We start from the raw sequence: 18,854 nt of genomic DNA, 5'->3' as shown, positions 1-18,854 counted from the left end.
AAAATTACATAGGTACTGCTTATCGTTACCTGGGTTAGGACTCAGTTCTTTGAAATTCTCTAACTGGTCGTGATCCTATCTTAATAGAAGATTTCACAGTGATTTTTTTTTTCAGTTGTTTTTCTTTATAATGTTGAATTATGGCCACGTAAGTGAGTATCTTAAAGACAGAGCAACTTGGGCCAGAATCAAAACTGCTAGAATAATACCAAGCTATGGAACAGGATATGGCGGGAGCAGACAGATCTTAGATCTAATTCCAGCTCAGCCAAGTTTGAGCTGCGTGACCTTAGGCAAGTACCCTAACCTCTCTGAGCCTCAGTCTCCTTGTCCATAAAAAGATGATGTTTCCACCTACCTCACAGGGTTATTGTAGGAGTTAAATCAGTAGATAGACAGGGCAGCTGGTTAAAGCAGGCCCTCAGTAATCTTGGATTACTTAGACACTGTCATCTTGGATTAATGGTGCAGATTTACTAGTGGCCAAGTCAAGACCCAAGTCACTTCAATTGCCCCACCACTGTGACCGGCCCACAGAACTCTAGTGCCCTGAAACTGTGAAAGGACTACTTTAAAACTCTAGCGGCATCCTTGAAACCCAGCTCTCAGCCCACTGCACTCGGGATAGTTTTGTTTCCTCCTTGAGTTATTTGATGTCACAGCCAGTGGCTGTCAAAGCACCATGTAAATGCTCCCAGGAGCTGTTTTTTCCTGCCGTTGTCATTATATTTGCGATTATAGCTGCTCACATTGATTTTCTGCTCTGAGCAGTGGCCCCTGGTAGGTGAGCAACTGAGAACAGGCTTGTTTTATTATAGCAGAAAGGAGCACTGCCCTCAATGATTTGTACCTGTCAGAAATTCCCTTTCTGTCCTTTGAAGACATTAAACAAATAGAAATCCACAAGAGAAGGGTCTTTGCCGGGACGGTGATGTGGGCCCATGTGCTGTGAAAGCTTCAGGGGAGTGAGCTCACATACACACTTCCTCCTAGGAGGCAGTTTCACTTCATTGCCAGCCTCAATAGAAATAATTAACCACATGGAGAGTTCTATGCCTAACTTTGGGGGACCCATATGAAAAAAAGTTTGGAAATAAAATGGCTTTGTGAGCATTTAAAATAAAGACGTGGAGAAAGCCACTTACTGCAATTATAAATCCTTAATGGCTTCAGAGTCTGGCAGCTGTCTAGAGAGCATATTTTAGGGAGGATTTTATGGGGTATTTGTAACAGTTAGCTTTTGCTGCTTAGAAAACCACCCCCAGGCCAGGCATGGTGATGCATGTCTGTAATCCCAGCATTTTGGGAGGCCAAGGCAGGAGGATTGCCTGAGGCCAGGATTTCAAGGCTAGCCTGGACAACAACCTCATCTCTACAAAAATTTTTTGAAAACCTTGGCCAGGCATGTTGGCACATGCCTATAGTCCCAGCTACTCAGGAGGCTGAGGCAAGAGGATTGCTTGAGCCGAGGAGTTCAGGGCTGCAGTGAGCCCTGATGGTGCCACTGTACTCCAGCCTGGGTGACAGAGTGAAACTCCGAAACAGCCAAAAAAAAAAGGGTGGGTGGGGGGAAGAAAGAAAAGCCACCCGCAAAATTAAAGGAATGAAAGAGTTCTCTCTCTCATGAATCCGTGGGTTGTCTGTACTCTTCTGGTCTGGTCTAGTCTGGCTTGGCTGGGGCTGGATGGTTTAGGCTGGCCTCACTCACAATGAGGGGTGCCCAGCTGTGTAGATGCTGTATTGACATGGCTGGGGCCTCTCTCCACTGGTCCCTCCTGCTCCAGGAGGCTAGCCTAGGCCCTTCACACTTGGTGGAAGAGTTCCCTGCATCAAGAGGGAATGCATGGGCACTTTGTATACCTCAGCTGGCATCCTATTTGCTATTATCTCATTGGCCAAAGCAAGTCATGTGGCCCATCCTGGAATCAGCCTGAGAGGGGAGTAGCCAAGGGAATGGATTTAGAAAGAGGAATTATGGGTGTAATTTTTCACACAATCTGACACAATATTAATGTTTAATCATTTAGATCCATGAAACTATAACAAGAAATCACCTCATGCAGGGATTCCAACACAAGTCTTATAGAGAGTTTAATGCTAAAATCTCAAAACTCAGGGGCGATGTCTCTCCAAATTTGCTAATTGAGATAATGGAGAGGCAAGGCTGCATGAGATTTCTGGATAGTGGAGGTCCCTTTGCTTTTGCAAAGCCAAGGACACTACTTGGCGTCATTGGGTTATGTCTTATGCTGGTGCCCACCCCACAGGTGATGCAAACTCTTCCTAGGGGATTTAATAGACTTCTTGCCGGGCGCGGTGGCTCAAGCCTGTTATCCCAGCACTTTGGGAGGCCGAGACGGGCGGATCACGAGGTCAGGAGATCGAGACCATCCTGGCTAACACGGTGAAACCCCGTCTCTACTAAAAAATATAAAAAACTAGCCGGGCAAGGTGGCGGGTGCCTGTAGTCCCAGCTACTCGGGAGGCTGAGGCAGGAGAATGGCGTGAACCCGAGAGGCGGAGCTTGCAGTGAGCTGAGATCCGGCCACTGCACTCCAGCCTGGGCGGCAGAGCGAGACTCCTTCTCAAAAAAAAAAAAAAAAAAAGACTTCTTCTGACTTACTCACTTCCCCTTTTTTATGAATAAAAAACATTATAATCTTTACTTTTGACTTTTTTTAGCTGTTATTCCCTTTAACAAAATCTGGCCTCAGTGGTACGTGCAGGATGTGACTGGGTATGTGCTCATGTGCGTATGACCTGCTTCACCTGGATGCTTCTCTGACAAGTGTGCAATTGTGTGCTTGTTCCAGGCACCTCTCTGGTGTTCTTGGGGAGGTAACAGAGAGACACTGGACTGCAAAGTTCTCAGTGGGAGCAGTGACTGCCCCTACCGCAGTGGTTTCTCCATCCAGAAGTAACTTGTCTCTCTAGTCCTTCTGTGTGATGCCTAATAAGAGATGGTGGAGATGAAAGAAGCTAATGCCAGGGAAGGCAGCCCAATTTCCTGACACAGAGCAGTAGTTTCAAATATCTGCTTAGCTGTGTGGTTGGAAAACCATTTCTTAGGAGAAAAATCAAAGTTCAGAAAAATTCTTTTTTGGGGATGGGGAGGAAAATAGATGGGGCCCTAGGGGCAGATGAGATGGGAGCAAGCTCTCCACTCAGAGTTAGGGAGGAGGACACAACCATGAAATCCACCCCCCACCACCCCACTTCTCCAATTCCGCTTAGTGGACTGAGGAGGCTCCACAGCTCTGGGTTTGCCTGAGGCATGTTCAGAGTGAACGCCACGTAAACAACAGCCTGGAAGGCTGGCACGGGCCCACAGTTCAGGTAGAAGCATGTGTAGACTACATTCCTGCCAGGCCTATGTAATAACAATCGCCACAACCTGCTATGAACAGAGGGCACTCCCTCCCGGCAAGGGGCATGCCTTTAGCTCCACACTTGGCACCAGCAGAGGCCCCAAGGCCATAGGAAGATCGGGGTAAACCAGGAGAAACTGTCGCAGAGCAGAGGTACTGCAGAAAGAATCATGCTTTAGAGAGAAAGGGCTTGGTGCTAGAGCCCTGCCTTCCCTTCTGTCAACCAATGACCTTGAACCAGGCATCCTACCACTCCAGGACTTTACTTTTGGTAAGAGGAACTCAGTGTGATTGATAGGTGTATTAGTCTATTCTCATACTGCTCATAAAGACATACCCGAGACTGGGTAATTTATAAAGGAAAGAGATTTAATGGACTCACAGTTGCACATGGCTGGGGAGACCTCACAATCATGGCAGAAGGCAAAGGAAGAGCAAAGGGATGTCTCACATGGTGACAGGCAAGAGAGAGCTTGTGCAGGGGAACTCTCATTTATAAAACCATCAGATCTCGTGAGACTTATTCACCGCCACGAAAACAGCATGGGGAAACTGCCCTCATGATTCAGTTATCTCCAGCTGGCCCCGCTCTTGACACATAGGAATTATTACAATTCAAGGTGAGATTTGGGTGGGGAGACAGGGAGACAGAGCCAAACCATATCAATAGGGTACCAACCTCTCCCACACCTCTCATCCCCAAGGCCCCTATTTCCTGGCCTACTTTTCCTTTTTGCACAGCACTCATCAATTTCTAACATGCCATCTAATTCACTTATTTTTTGTGTTTATTGATGAGTGTTTCTCTTTTCTCAGTAAAATATTAGTTCCTCCAGGGCAGGGATCTTTGAAAGTTGTACTTACTAGTGTATCTTATATACGTAGAATTGTGCCTGACATACAAAAAGGGTTCAATAGGTATTCACTGGATGGATGTTGAGTAATGACCTTGAGGGATGATTTCTAGCTTCACCATTAATGTATCGGTAATCTATTGCTACACAGAACAAAGTATCCCAAAGTTGGTGGCTTAAAACAACAACCATTTATTATTTATCATGATCCTGTGGCTCAAGAGTTCAGGCAGGGCCACTGGGTAGGTACCGTGCTCCTGATGGCACCAGCTGCGTTCAGCTGTCCACTGGGAATGGCCAGAAGGCTTGAGAAGGCTTTGCTCACATGTGTGGTGTCTCCGTGGTCCTTGCTCACATGTGTGGTGTCTCCGTGGTCCTTGCTCACATGTGTGGTGTCTCCGTGGTCCTTGCTCACATGTGTGGTGTCTCCGTGGTCCTTGCTCACATGTGTGGTGTCTCCGTGGTCTTTGCTCACATGTGTGGTGTCTCCGTGGTCTTTGCTCACATGTGTGGTGTCTCCGTGGTCTTTGCTCACATGTGTGGTGTCTCCGTGGTCTTTGCTCACATGTGTGGTGTCTCCGTGGTCCTTCATGTGGTTCCTCTCTTTCCACGTGATGCCCCATAATTCACAGGTCTGGCATGAGCCTCTTTCACACTAACTGGATTCCCCACAGCAAAAGCCAGAAGCTGCCAGGCCTTAAGGTCAAGGCCAGTCCAGGTTCTAGAGAAAATAGGTTCTCCTCTCTCTCTCTTTCTCTCTGTATGTCAATGAGAGGCTATAAGCACAGAGAGGGAAGGAACTGAGGGTGGTTACCCTTGGAATCTGCCTCGCATATTATCCCATGCTGTGCAGATGTATGCATTCTCAATAAGCATTTTCTGGGCACCTTCTAGGGATGTGCAGATCACCACAGTGCCCAAAACCTCCTTGCTGTTGCAAAGCTGATCCCTAAATGAGCGCTGGAGCCATAAACCTTTTAGCTCCAGCTTAAAAGTCCTCTCCAGCAACCCCCTCCCACAGCAAGAATGATAGAAGTGAATAATTGACAGGCTGCTTGATGGGGAGATTGGGAGACTCTTTGGCCAAAGTTGATGAGCATCTCCCTGGCTCTCTTCCAGATTCCACAGATGGTGAGGGTGACTGGAGTCTCTGGTCTGTCTGCAGTGTCACCTGTGGGAACGGCAACCAGAAACGGACCCGGTCTTGTGGCTACGCATGCACTGCAACGGAATCGAGGACCTGTGACCGTCCAAACTGTCCAGGTGCGTTTACCTGAGTGTGTAGTTCGAAGTTCAAGGGGAAAGTTTTTAATTTATCATTAAAAACTTAGTAAAATTGTCTTTTTAAAAGATGTAACTACTTTTCTTTTTTGTTGTTGTTGTTGTTTGTTTGTTTTTGAGACGGAGTCTCTGTCTGTCGCCCAGGCTGGAGTGCAGTGGCACAATCTCGGCTCACTGCAACCTCCGCCTCCTGGGTTCAAGCAATTCTCCTGCCTCAGCCTCCTGAGTAGCTGGGATTACAGGCATACACCACCATGGCCAGCTAATTTTTGTATTTTTTTAAGTAGAGAAGCAGTTTCACCATGTTGGCCAGGCTGGTCTCAAATTCCTGACCTTGTTTTGATTTGCATTTCTCTGATGGCGAGTGATGATGAGCAAAACCACAATGAGATACCATCTCACACCAGTTAGAATGGCAATCATTAAGAAGTCAGGAAACAACAGGTGTTGGAGAGGATGTGGAGAAATAGGAACACTTTTACACTGTTGGTGGGATTGTAAACTAGTTCAACCATTATGGAAAACAGTATGGCGATTCCTCAAGGATCTAGAACTAGATGTACCATATGACCCAGCCATCCCACTACTGGGTATATACCCAAAGGATTATAAATGACTCTACTACAAAGACACATGCACACGTATGTTTATTGCGGCACTATTCACAATAGCAAAGACTTGGAATCAACCCAAATGTCCATCTGTGACAGACTGGATTAAGAAAATGTGGCACATATACACCATGGAATACTATGCAGCCATCAAAAAGGATGAGTTTGCATCCTTTGTAGGGACATGGATGCAGCTGGAAACCATCATTCTTAGCAAACTATCACAAGAAGAGAAAACCAAACACCGCATGTTCTCACTCATAGGTGGGAACTGAACAATGAGATCACTTGGACTCGGGAAGGGGAACATCACACACTGGGGCCTATCATGGGGAGGGGGGAGGAGGGAGGGATTGCATTGGGGAGTTATACATGATATAAACGTCATGCACATGTACCCTAGAACTTAAAGTATAATAAAAAAAAAAAAAAAAAAAAAAAAAAAAATACCAAAAAAAAAAAAAACAAAAAAAAACAAATTCCTGACCTTGTGATCTGCCCGCCTCGGCCTCCCAAAGTGCTGGGATTATAGGCATGAGCCAAGATGTAACCACTTTTCTAATAAGACTTATGACCAGAGTGAGTCAGGAGGTAATTGATGAGCTGAATGGATTTTCTGAGTCTTATGCACAATTACAGTGGCCGTGACCTAAAAGACAATGCCGCATTGTACTTATTTAATTTAGAGGAGGGACTCTGGTTTGGTTGGGTTTTTGATGTGGGATTTGTTGTGCCTTGAAGAGAAACAGAAGGCAGACACTCATGGTCTGATGAGGAAGCCACGATGAGAGGCTTGACAGCCATCTACAGGAAAAAGACACAGCTCCATACCAGACAGTTGCCAAAGGGTCCCAGGAGCACAACCTGGGGCATCTGGGTAGTCAGCTATCACTTTATACTGCATTGTCAGTGCTTCAAAAACTAAACTAATTGCACACTTGGTGAGAGGTCATGTTGAGAGTCAACAATAATTGTGATTGACTGTAGCAGTGGTTGTCAAACTATGGCCAGGTCTGGCTCAAGAACTGTTTTTGTGTGTCCCGTACATTTTTAAAGTGTTGTGAAGAGAATAAGAAAGAGAAGGAGGAGGAAGAAGAATAAAAGGAGAAGGGCATGGAGGAAGAGAAGGAGAAGGAGGAGGAGAAAAAGGAGGAGAAGGAGGAGGGAAGGAGGAGGAAGAGGAGAAGGAAGCTGCAACCAAGACCATATGTGACCCACAAAACCTAAAATATTTACCCTCTGACCCTTTACAAAAAAGCTTAGTAACTCCTGGTGTATAGTCTTACTGTGTATTTCCCATTGCCAGGTAGAATACCAGCCTAAAATAATATCTTAGAGTCTTTCAAGAAACCACACATTCCAAATGGCTTCGGCTGAAAAAAAATTCAGAGACAGAAAATCTGATCCCCACACCCCAGACTTCCTTTTTCTACCTCTAGACACTCTGTTCTCCTACCAGAGACATTTGGAACAAAGGACAAATGAAAGCACAAAGGCGTTTCTGAGGAGAGGGAGGAAGAATCAGATTGGAATGAATGTGTATGTTAGCAAAAGGGGACATGTAGAAAACGGGGCTGAAATGCAAGAGGTGGCAGTTCTGGCTCCATGTCAGCCATGCGGATGGATTTCAAAACAGTGGAGCAACCATTATGGTGCTTTTCCTGACTTTCGCATGCTCATTAGGATGAGCTGAGCTGGAAGCCTGGTGGGTGGAATCTGGATGTGTAGAAAAAAAGCAATAAATAATAACAATATGAGGAGGACAGAGAGGGAAACAGGAAGGAAATGAAAAAGAGAAGAAGAATATGAAGTAAAAGAAGATGATGATGAAGGTAAAAAGATGAGGCAAAAGAAAATGACAATAAAGGTGAAGAAGAAAAAATAAAATAGATGATGATGAAGAAGATATTTTGAGTACTTAAGTATCAAGCAAATGGCTCAAGTCCTTATAGGTATTATTTTGTTTAGTTTTAGGTATTTACAATTGTATCCATTTGACAGCTGTAGAAACTGAGGCATTAACTTGCCTGGAGTCACACAGACAGCAAGTGATCAACCTGGAATTTGAATCCGAACAGTCTGATTACAGAGTTAATATTCTTAATCATTAAACTCTTTGGTCTTTACCAAGAGAAGGGTATTGGAGTCAGCCAATGCTGTCAATGGACACAGACAGCATTTGAAATCAAGGTTTGGGGGCTTGCCTGTTGTTTTCTCTTCCAGAGCTCCCATCCAGACTCAAAGTGGTAGATTTAGGTGCCTTGTCAGGGGAAGGCTTCCCTCTGCCTCCATTTACAAATGTTTCCTTCCTGTTTTCTGTCACCGCGGAGAGCAGTGTGACCAGGAGCCCTCTTCACACCTTTTCTTCTCGTCTGTCCTCACCCTCCTTCCATCCTTTCTGCCTCTCTGTTCCTGGCTATCGCAGCTTTTCTGGGCTCCCTTGGAACATGAAGGATTTCCTTTTTCAGGATCTCTTTCCTTGTTTGATTCGTTGATTCCCAGCTTTCCTGGAAAGACTCATGGGGCAAAGTCCCCCTGGCCTGGCAGTTATTACACTGTAAAAGTTTGTCCTGTAGGTCAGCCCTGCAAATAAGTTTGAGGTGCCTCACATAAAATCAGAGAGAGCTCCTTAAAGGAAATCAAGTCAGGGAAACCAGCAGGGAAGGCCAAGGCTCACCAGCAGATGTTACCGCAGCGCCTCACTCCCTCCTCTTCTTATTGCTTTAGCTTGCACCGGATTCCTGCTTGTAAAGGAAGCTTGGTTAGGGGTGGCCATTTGGGTGAGCCAGTAAGTTTGAGTAGAGCTGGGTTCAGTTCCTGAGAGCAAATTATGGGTAGCCCAGCTTTTTCTTTCTGAAGCATCATCAGCAATGCTAAATGTCCTAGAATATGAGATAACTCTTCTTGGCTATGCATTGTAGCATCCTCAGTGAGCTAGACAAAGAATGAGCAAGACAGATATTCAAGGGAAAACTATCACCTAACACTTCCCACTTACTGCTCTAAGTACTTTCTTTACACCAACTTATTTCATTATTTCAACTCTAGGAGGTAGGGCAATTTGTTCTCCCCATGTACAGATGTAAAAACTGAGGCACACAAAAGTTCACTGGCTACCCCAAGGTCACGTGGCTAGTAATGATTTCAACTCTCATAGTCAGTCATTAAGAACAAGATATTAACCACTACGTTCTATTGCCTCTGGTTTAGTTCGTCACCCTGACACCATGCTGGCATGTGTCCCCCACTGCCCAAATCCCCATCCGTGGGCCCAGTGAGTGAGTTCCTAAGGACTCATTCAGGCACATTTGGATCTGATTTCATGGTGCCAATGTATCTTGGGTTTTAATACAGTTTCTGCACTACTACCTGCTTTTTACTGTTTCCTCTGTTGGCAAGTTTCTGCCCGTGAGTAGTAATGAATACAAAAAAGGCTTTGTTCAGGTGTATTTATTTTGTTATTGTTCGGGGGGAGATAACTTTCCATATAATGATGGAAAAATGAGCTCTTGTCTATGTTTAGGAATTGAAGACACTTTTAGGACAGCTGCCACCGAAGTAAGTCTGCTTGCGGGAAGCGAGGAGTTTAATGCCACCAAACTGTTTGAAGTTGGTAAGATGTTTTTCTTTTTTAATCCAAATATTGACTTAGTGCCTCGGAGATTCCTTTTGCCTTTGCAGTGCCATCCTTGGATCCACGTAAATGTTTCATTTTCCTTTTCTGGGGTCCAGTGCTCCCAGCATGTGTCTTGCTTGCTGAATATACTTCAAACAAGAGAAAACAGTCCTGAGCCTCCTCCACTGGACCGAGCGCTTCTGGGTTCACTCTGCTCTCTATGCAGTCTTCACAGCCAGAGGCAGATGGGGCCCATCTCTCCTCTTAGCACAGAATAAGCCCATAGCAGGGGCTCAAGTCACATGGAATCTGTTCTTACTCAGCCGTCATTGGGTGTCCTCAAGAAAATCAAGAAATGGTGCCCTCAGTTCTCCAGCAGAGGGAGGGAGGGAGGGGAAGAGGGAATTTTCTCAAAATGTGGCACCTCCATCCCCTGCAAGAATTTTTCATAAACCTTTGGTATATTCTGCTACTTGTCCACTAGAAAATGCTAGAGCAAATGCAATAAATGTGAAGCAAACAAAATGGAAACTGACTCTTCAGGTGCAAGGTGCAAGCTTACTTTTTAAAAATAGTTTCATGTGCTTCTCTGTATACTTAAGGATTGTAGAAGGGTAAAATTCCTTCTACCCCATATCTTTTAGCCACCCAAAAGTTCTTACTTAGCCTCTTCACATCTGCCCTGCCTCCTCAGCCAAAATTTAGCAGTCCTGAGTCATTTTTTTTCATAGCCCAGCTATTTGGGAGCTGATTTGGTGAACAAAAAATGTTCCTCAAATGCCTATTGGGGTCAGGTAATGGGGTCAGGTAAGCATCCAAGTAGAACAAATCTAGAATAAAAGGAAAGACGAAAAGAAAGTCTGGAGGAAAATAATGGTTCTAGCACTATGACGAAAAGAAAATGAGTCTGGGCACAGGACTCACGCCTGTAATCCCAGCACTTTGGGAGGCTGAGGCAGGTGGATCACCTGAGGCCAGGAGTTCGAGACCAGCCTGGCCAACGTGGTGAAACCCCATCTCTACTGAAAAGACAAAAATTAGCTGGGCATGGTGGCGGGCGCCTGTAACCCAGCTACTCTGGAGGCTGAGGCAGGAGAATCATTGAATCCAGGAGGCAGAGGTTGCAGTGAGCCAAGATCACGCCACTGCACTCCAGCCTAGGCAACAACAGCAAAACTCCATCTCAGAAGGAAAGGAAAGGAAAGGAGAGGAGAGGAGAGGAGAGAAGTGGAGAGGAGAGGAGAGGAGAGGGGAAGGGAGGGGAGGGAAGGGAGGGGAGAGGGGAGGGGAGGGGGAGGGGAGGGGAGGGGAGGGGAGAGGGGAGGGGAGGGGAGAGGGGAGGGGAGGGGAGAGAGGAGGGGGAGGGGAGGGGAGAGAGGAGGGGGAGGGGAGGGGAGAGGGGAGGGGGGAGGGGAGGGGAGAGGAGAGGGGAGGGGAGAGGGGAGAGGAGAGGGGAGGGGGGAGGGGAGGGGAGGGGAGATCTACAGTGTCGGGGGCAGTAGAGAATGGTAAAGTCTGTGACAAAATGAAGAGCTTTATCCAAAGGGTCGGCCATGACGTGGTCACTATGGAAGGAATACCCACCCAGTATTGCCAGGTGTTCTGGGTTTCTAAGAGAGACCTGAAACCTTGATTTTGCCAGATTATATCTTAACTTTTTAATGCTTGACAGAAATTTATTTTAAAAACAAATCTAATCAGAAATGTCTATGAGCCAAACTGGATGCAGTTTGGAAATTCAATGTCACGAGGGCCTTCACCTCACCCCTCCAATCCCTTCACATACATATGATCAAATGCATTTAACAGGAACCGTCAGCAAATACAATGCATTTGATTGAAAAATAGAAACGACTTTATAGGCAAGACTTTGACATAAAGTGGCAGAACCTTAAAAGCATTCTTCTGAGGCAGAAAGTTCTCAGGCCTCTTCATATCACACCCCACAGGCAGGCAGCATCTAGCTGTTTTGCAGAACACAGCCCAGATGCACAAGGCCACATTGACATGTGGCTAAGGACACCAGAGCTGAGTAGACATGGTGTCTCAGTCAGGGTCTAGGCAGGAAAGAACATGGCACACTCAACTTAGGTAACTGAGGAGCCTTTGGTGAGGGACTGCTTGCAAAGGTACAAGCAGAGTGGAAGGATTGAACTTTCATTTTGTCAATGACTGCTCAGAGAGGAGGCCACAGCCACAGCCTATCCCAGCTGGCAGCACCTAGACACTGTTGGGTGCACCCTCTAGGTTCCCTCCCACTTAATCCTCTCTGCAACTTTCTGAGACAAGTGCTATTTTTATGCCCAAATTAGAGATGAGAAAACTGAAGCACAGCAAGGTAAAATACCTCCCTCAAGTTGCAGAGCTCCGGAAAGTTGAGTTGCAATTCAATCCCGGGCTGTTCAGCATGCGATCCCACACTTTGCCTTTCGCCAGGCCTTTCTGAGTTCATAAGACGTGCCCCATTTTTCTCTTTCTCGTTTCCCTGACAAGTGCCCAAAGCCCTCTTGCAAGCTGCCCCTCATCCTAACCGTGTGATTTCCACCCACACCACCACCAGCCTCCCAGGCTCCTGGGTCAGAGCTGGAGTCACTGCTGATGTCTTCCTCTCTTTACTCCAAAGTCCACCAGCCACCAAGGCCTGGCAGCTGTAACTCTCTGACCTCTTCTGATCCCACCTGCTGTTTCCTCCCAGAGTATCTCACCTGGACCCTCCCCATCATTATCGGCTCTGAATTCATTTTCTTACTGCACAGCTCAGTTAATAGCTCACTATCATTTACAGACTTTCCGTGGCTCCCTAGTACCCTCTGAACCAGCCTAAACTGAACAAGACCGCCATGATCTGAAACCAACAATCTTATATTCCTATACCTTCTGCTGCCATGAAACTGAACATGTCATGCCTCAGCCCCAGACATCCCCAGCAGAGTTTTCCTGCATAACCTTAGTTTGCACAATGAACACTTACCTGGAGAGCCTTCGCTTGCCCTTCCTCCATCTATGCTATTGCAGTCTGTGTCCATTAGACATCTCCAAGACCCAGACACCATGATGGGATTAGACATGCAAGAGATTTTTTGAGGAAACGCCCAGAAAAGATAAAGAGCAAGGCAGCAGGACTAGGCAGGGAGAGCTTTCGGACCAAGGTGCAGGCCTGACTCCTACAAAACAAAGCAAGACAGGCTCAGCCATGCTGATGGGGAATCCCAGCAAAGTTGCCTGTTGGAGGAGACCCTTGTCGGGCGGTTCCCCTACCATGCTCAGTCATTGGCCGAGAGCAGCCAGAGGGCAGATAGGGCCTTGATGTTCAAATCACGATAGATCCAAAGGTGCAACCTGGAGGCTGCCAGTCAGCAAAGCACCCACAGAAGGTTCCCTTATCAGAGCTCTGAGCTGATAAGGACACTTGTGGCTGTCACATAGCCCTGACATGGCCTAGGAGCAACGTGGTGTCACATGCTCCTTGAAGCAACCCTGACTTCCCCTGCTAGAAATGACCTTGCATTTTTGGACACCCCTGGGGCTTTTTGCCTTTGCCTCCTTTAATGCACCCCACATTCCACCACTGTTGGCTTCCTTAGATATGCCTCATCTTACCCACCGCAGCTCACTGGGGCAGATGACCCGCCCACTCACTGGGCTGTCGGTGACCAGCCCACATTCCCTCCACCCACAGCATGTCCTTGCACCTCTAACTGACAATCCCTGTGTGCCTTTGCCTGAGGTCTTTCTCTGGTCCCGAGCCCAGCTGCGTGTGAATGCACAGGGCATTCCTAGCTGGAAGTCCAGGACCAGTCCCCTGTCGGTGATGAATGGGAGCCGGTGGATAAAAACTCAGATCCCCATCAATAAAAACAAATCTGGACTCAGTAAGGAGAGGCTTTATTCAAAGGATTATTGCAGGGAGGCGGGGGATGTTATCTCCGTATTACTGCAGTGGGATGAACGATGTGACCAGAAGGTCTGCAAGCATCTCAAGGGTTGGGCAAGGAGCGTTTCCTTTTATAGAGAAGTAAGGGAAAGCGAGATGAAAGGATGGTGTGATCAGATAGTAAATTGGAGAATGCTCTACCCTGAAGCCAGCCTCTTTCCAAAAGGGATCCTTCAGGAGAGGCTGTGCTGGTTTAGGCTGAGGGTGGGCCAAAGTCCTGGGACCTGGATGAAGGAGAGAAGCCTCATCAAAGTTTGGTTAAGATGCATTTTGTCAGCCAGGCGCAGTGGCTCACACCTGTAATCCCAGCACTTTGGGAGTGCGAGGCAGATGGATCATGAGATCAGGAGTTCAAGACCAACCTGGCCAACGTGGTGAAACCCCGTCTCTACTAAAAATACAAAAATTAGCCGGGTACAATGTCAGGTGCCTGTATTCCCATCTACTCAGGAGGCTGAGGCAGGAGAATTGCTTGAAGCTGGGCAGCAGAGGTTGCAGTGAGCCGAGGTTGTGCCACTGCACTCTAGCCTGGGTGACAGAGTGAGACTCCATTCGCAACCCTCCCCACCCCACCAAAAAAAGATGCATTTTCTCCTGATTAATCAGTGAGGACAAGCAGTTTTTGAGGCAAAGAAAGGGAATTTGTGCTTCTAGCCTTGTCACAGGTGACCAAAGCAGACATCCGTGAGTCTTTTCTAAGTCCTATGGGGAAAGGGGGTTTTCTGCAGTAAGCTGTTTTCCAGAATGCAGAAGGGCTGGGGGCTCCCAATCTTCACTGTTTCCAGGATCACAGGACTTGGGTAAAGTTTAACATTGTTTCAGATAGGAAAATGCTGAGGCGTGAGGTTTCCCAGATCCCAGTGGAAGTAACCAGTTCCTTACAGTGGTTACTTGTTTGCTCCACACCCTGTATTAACTGCTGTCTCTTCTCTAATTCCCCTGCTCCCCTGCCTCTGTTTCCTGAAATGACTTCCCCAGAAAATCATTTTCACTGGAATCTTTTTGTCTCAGGGTCTGGGGTAACCCAAACTAGGACACTAAAACCTGAGGTCCTGGAATCAGATGACTGAGGGACCGAGAGATCACCCATAAATGAAAGGCTCAAGGAGGAGCTGTGCTGAGCTGGGGACCTTCGGCCCTGTCCATGGAGGGGTCACCATTCACCTGTTCACAGGATCATTTGTTCCCATGGGAGAATGCAGGACCAGCATAGATCAATCTTTTGGTTTTTCAGATAAAAACCACAGATCCACGTTTATAATTGAAATAACTAATTCTTACATATTGGCAACCAATCAATTATTTTTAATACTGAAAGAACCAAACACAACCCCTCTGGGGCTACATTTTGACCCAGGCCTACAGGTCACTGGCCTGTGACCCAAATCGTAAGACCCCTAAAAGCAAGTGCCCCGGGCTCCTTCCTCTTTGAGGCACCTTGCCCTGTGAATTTGCACACAGTGAGAGTTATATGCCTAAGGTTAAGAGTTTGGAGGAACCAGTCCGTGTGTGGCAAAATCAAAACTGAGTCCTACAAATCTTCCTTTGGGGCCTTTTCCATCACATCATCACTTATTTCTTTATATTTTTATTTTTTATTTTTATTATTTATTGATTGATTGAGACAGAGTCTTGCTCTATTGCTCAGGCTGGAGTGCAGTGGCGCAATCTCAGCTCACTGCAACCTCTGCCTCCCAGGTTCAAGCGATTCTCCTGCCTCAGCCTCCTGAGTAGCCAGGATTACAGGCACGTGCCACCATGCCTGGCTAATATTTTGTAATTTTAGTAGAGACGGGGTTTCACTTTGTTGGCCAGGCTGGTCTCAGACTCCGGACCTCAGTGTTTTAAGATGATCCGCCCGCCTCAGCCTCCCAAAGTGCTGGGATTACAGGCATGTGCCACCACGCCTGGCCTCATCACTTATTTAGAGGGGAGATTCAAATAATTCTGAATTCTTAAGTTTGTTAGGAGTGATAATCGGGTCATGATTATCTAGGAAAATATCCTCTTTTTTGTAGATCCTTACTAAAATTTAGAAGTAACATGTATTTCCACACAATTTTTTAAAACAATAAAGCAAATATAATGATAGTTAAATCCAGGTGATGAAATATGGGTAGTCATTGTATAAAAATATTCTCTACTTTTCTGTGTGTCTGAAAATTTTATAATATAAAGTGGGGCATTTGGAGGAAGTCTTGTGAATAACGAAGTTCCCAAGTTCAAGGGAAGTGAGAACCGCCATCCACCTCTGATGGTTCCAGGGGGCTGCAGGGGTCTCTGGCTCTAGGAAAGGAGTTGTTGATTTTAGGGAGTTATTGACTTTAGTGTCCTCCTGCGGGCCCTCAGGAGCAGCCTGGTGTAACATGCCCCTTGAAGCACCTCCTGTGGGCTGGTTGTGCATGCGGTAAGAGGGTTTCTCTTTGGCCTTTTCCAGACACAGACAGCTGTGAGCGCTGGATGAGCTGCAAAAGTGAGTTCTTAAAGAAGTACATGCACAAGGTGATGAATGACCTGCCCAGCTGCCCCTGCTCCTACCCCACTGAAGTAGCCTACAGCACGGCTGACATCTTCGACCGCATCAAGCGCAAGGACTTCCGCTGGAAGGACGCCAGTGGGCCCAAGGAGAAGCTGGAGATCTACAAGCCCACGGCCCGGTACTGCATCCGCTCCATGCTGTCCCTGGAGAGCACCACGCTGGCGGCGCAGCACTGCTGCTACGGCGACAACATGCAACTCATCACCAGGGGCAAGGGGGCGGGCACGCCCAACCTCATCAGCACCGAGTTCTCCGCGGAGCTCCACTACAAGGTGGACGTCCTGCCCTGGATTATCTGCAAGGGTGACTGGAGCAGATATAACGAGGCTCGGCCTCCCAACAACGGACAGAAGTGCACAGAGAGCCCCTCGGATGAGGACTACATCAAGCAGTTCCAAGAGGCCAGGGAGTATTAAAGAGACTGGGATGAGATGGAGGATGCCACCTCTGGTTCTGGAGCGCACACGCGCCGCACTGACCTGCCGACTGGCGCCGAGACCTTCTTAGCCGCGGTCGTGTATATTTGTATATACCACGTGAGTATTTCTCATACATTACGCTAGGGGCGTGCGCCACGCCCGGGGACTGCCTTGTGAAGCCGCCCTCGCCATCTGCAGAGTTCCTTGAAAGTACCCCTGGGGAGCGATGTGGGCAGAAGGATGGGGACCACTTGGAAGCCAGAAGAAGAACCTGGAAGCCACAGTGAGTGCGACTCAATCCACACCCGGATCCAGAGTTGCCAAGAGAGGCTAAGGGGGAAAGAGACTGAGGTTGTAAACGTTATAAGCAGTTTTTATATATAACTTATTTAATACAAATGTGACTTAAGTGTAACCTTTTCTCTGGAGTTGTGGTGAAACTAATCTCTTCTGTGAGAGATCAAAAAGAAAGAGACTTAGGGAAGTGGAAGAGAAAGGGAATTTTGGAATTTATTTCTTTAAAAATAATGCAATAGAAATATATCAAAACATGTAAACGCCCACTTTAAACCAAATGTTATTTAGTCATGAGGCACCTTGCTGGACTCTCAGATTCCAAAAGTCTCTTCTTCAGACTGGGTAGGGAATATGGTATTTTAGGGACAAAGCTGAGGACTGATTTTAAATAGGCTTTAAAATAAAAGGTCAGTATTATCATAATGCTATCATTCTGCTAAACGGCCCCAAAACAGTAGAATTTCTGCTCATGTCTTAGTAGGTTCAGAAGACTGCAGCCAAGTTCAGATGTGAAAACAGGAAGTAGCACTTTTCCAAAGGAAAACAACAAAACAAACGGGAAAAAGATAATGGACCTCATTTCACCTCTTTTAATACTATTTTAACAATTTTTTTCCTCCACCAATATATTCCCAATAAATAAATATGAAAGAGGGGGAGGGTCAATCTGGGGAATCTTAATTTTTATGTTTTAAGAAAAGAAAAAAAAAACTGCATTATTTTTGTAAAGTATTTATTGAGTCACGGATTATTATGCATCAAGCAATTGTTAATATGACCTGGTCCTATAGGGTGGAACTTAGGAAAAATGAAGTTGGTTCTTATTCAATATTTTACTTTGCAAAATTCTAGTAAAAGAGAGTATATAATAAAATCATAATAAAATGTGTTACCTGCATCCTTCATTTATGATCCAAATGCGATAAATAGCTCGGGTGAAGCAAGACTTCAAGGTAGGGGAAAGAAAATTGCAACCCAGGTGGGAATAAAAGGCTCATTAATTGAGTAACATGATTGCGGGTGGTGTAAGTCATGGTATCTTTGGCACCAAGAATGTCTACCCAACCCCCAGGAGGCTGAGGCCCATTGACACATGTGTGACTTTTTGCCCGCCCAGACCTAAGGAAGCCAATCCAGAACAAAGGTTTAAGACAGCCCAGATGAGCAGGGCCACTTCCACAGAAAATTCTGCAATTACAGTTATAAGTAGAACTACTTATCATGCAAAGTATTCATTTTCCCAATGAGAAAACCAAAGCTCAGAAAACATAAAGACATTGGACCCATCTTTCATTTCCTAGCCTAGTATTCTTTCTACTGTAGCATATTTTTGAAGTCCTTATATTCCTCGTATCTTTGGTATTCCTAACCCCACCCTTAAGTTATCCTGATACAATTCTATTCTTATGGACAACTTTTTACCAGTCATTTACACTTTTTTTTTTTTTGAGACTGTCTCACTCTGTCCCCCAAGCTGGAGTGCAGTGGCGTGATCTGGACTCACTGCAACTTCCGCCTCCTGAGTTCAAGCCATTCTCATGCCTCAGCCTTCCAAGTAGCTGGGATTACAGGCATGTGCCACCATGCCCGGTGAACTCTTGTATTTTTAGGAGAGACAAGGTTTCACCATGTTGGCCAGACTGGTCTCGAACTCCTGGCCTCAAGTGGTCTGCCTGCCTTGGCCTCCCAAAGCGATGGGATTACAAGCATGAGCCACGATGCCCAGCCATTTACACCTTACAATGAATTATTTACACCTTAGAAGGTATTGCCCACTCTCAGAATATTTATATTTAAGATCTGTGTCTCATCATGGAATGAGAAGCCTTATTCACATCTGAAGCAATTTTGTGCTACAGATGAACTGAACTAGTAAGGAGAATCAGTGGGTCCATGTATCAGGCAAATAGATTTGTATTCTAATAATGAGGAAAT

General features: G+C 46.3%; 1 protein-coding gene across 2 annotated transcripts in view; it reads left to right on the top strand.

The window, feature by feature from the left end:
- The window catches only part of ISM1 (isthmin 1), a 78,994-nt gene extending 61,186 nt beyond the window's left edge, over positions 1-17,808 (top strand). For both annotated transcript variants that reach the window (XM_033185588.1, XM_033185589.1), the window contains exons 4-6: positions 5,342-5,485; positions 9,638-9,727; positions 16,102-17,808. In XM_033185588.1, the coding sequence (XP_033041479.1) occupies positions 5,342-5,485; positions 9,638-9,727; positions 16,102-16,619 (752 nt within the window). In that variant the 3' untranslated portion in view covers positions 16,620-17,808. The remainder of the gene's footprint in view (positions 1-5,341; positions 5,486-9,637; positions 9,728-16,101) is intronic.
- Positions 17,809-18,854: the final 1,046 nt, after the last annotated feature.

The sequence above is a fragment of the Trachypithecus francoisi genome, unplaced genomic scaffold, assembly GCF_009764315.1.
Source record: "Trachypithecus francoisi isolate TF-2019V2 unplaced genomic scaffold, Tfra_2.0 Lachesis_group21, whole genome shotgun sequence".
NCBI lineage: Eukaryota > Metazoa > Chordata > Mammalia > Primates > Cercopithecidae > Trachypithecus > Trachypithecus francoisi.
Note: the sequence above shows the minus strand (reverse complement) of the source record. Positions and strands in the feature narration are given on the sequence as shown.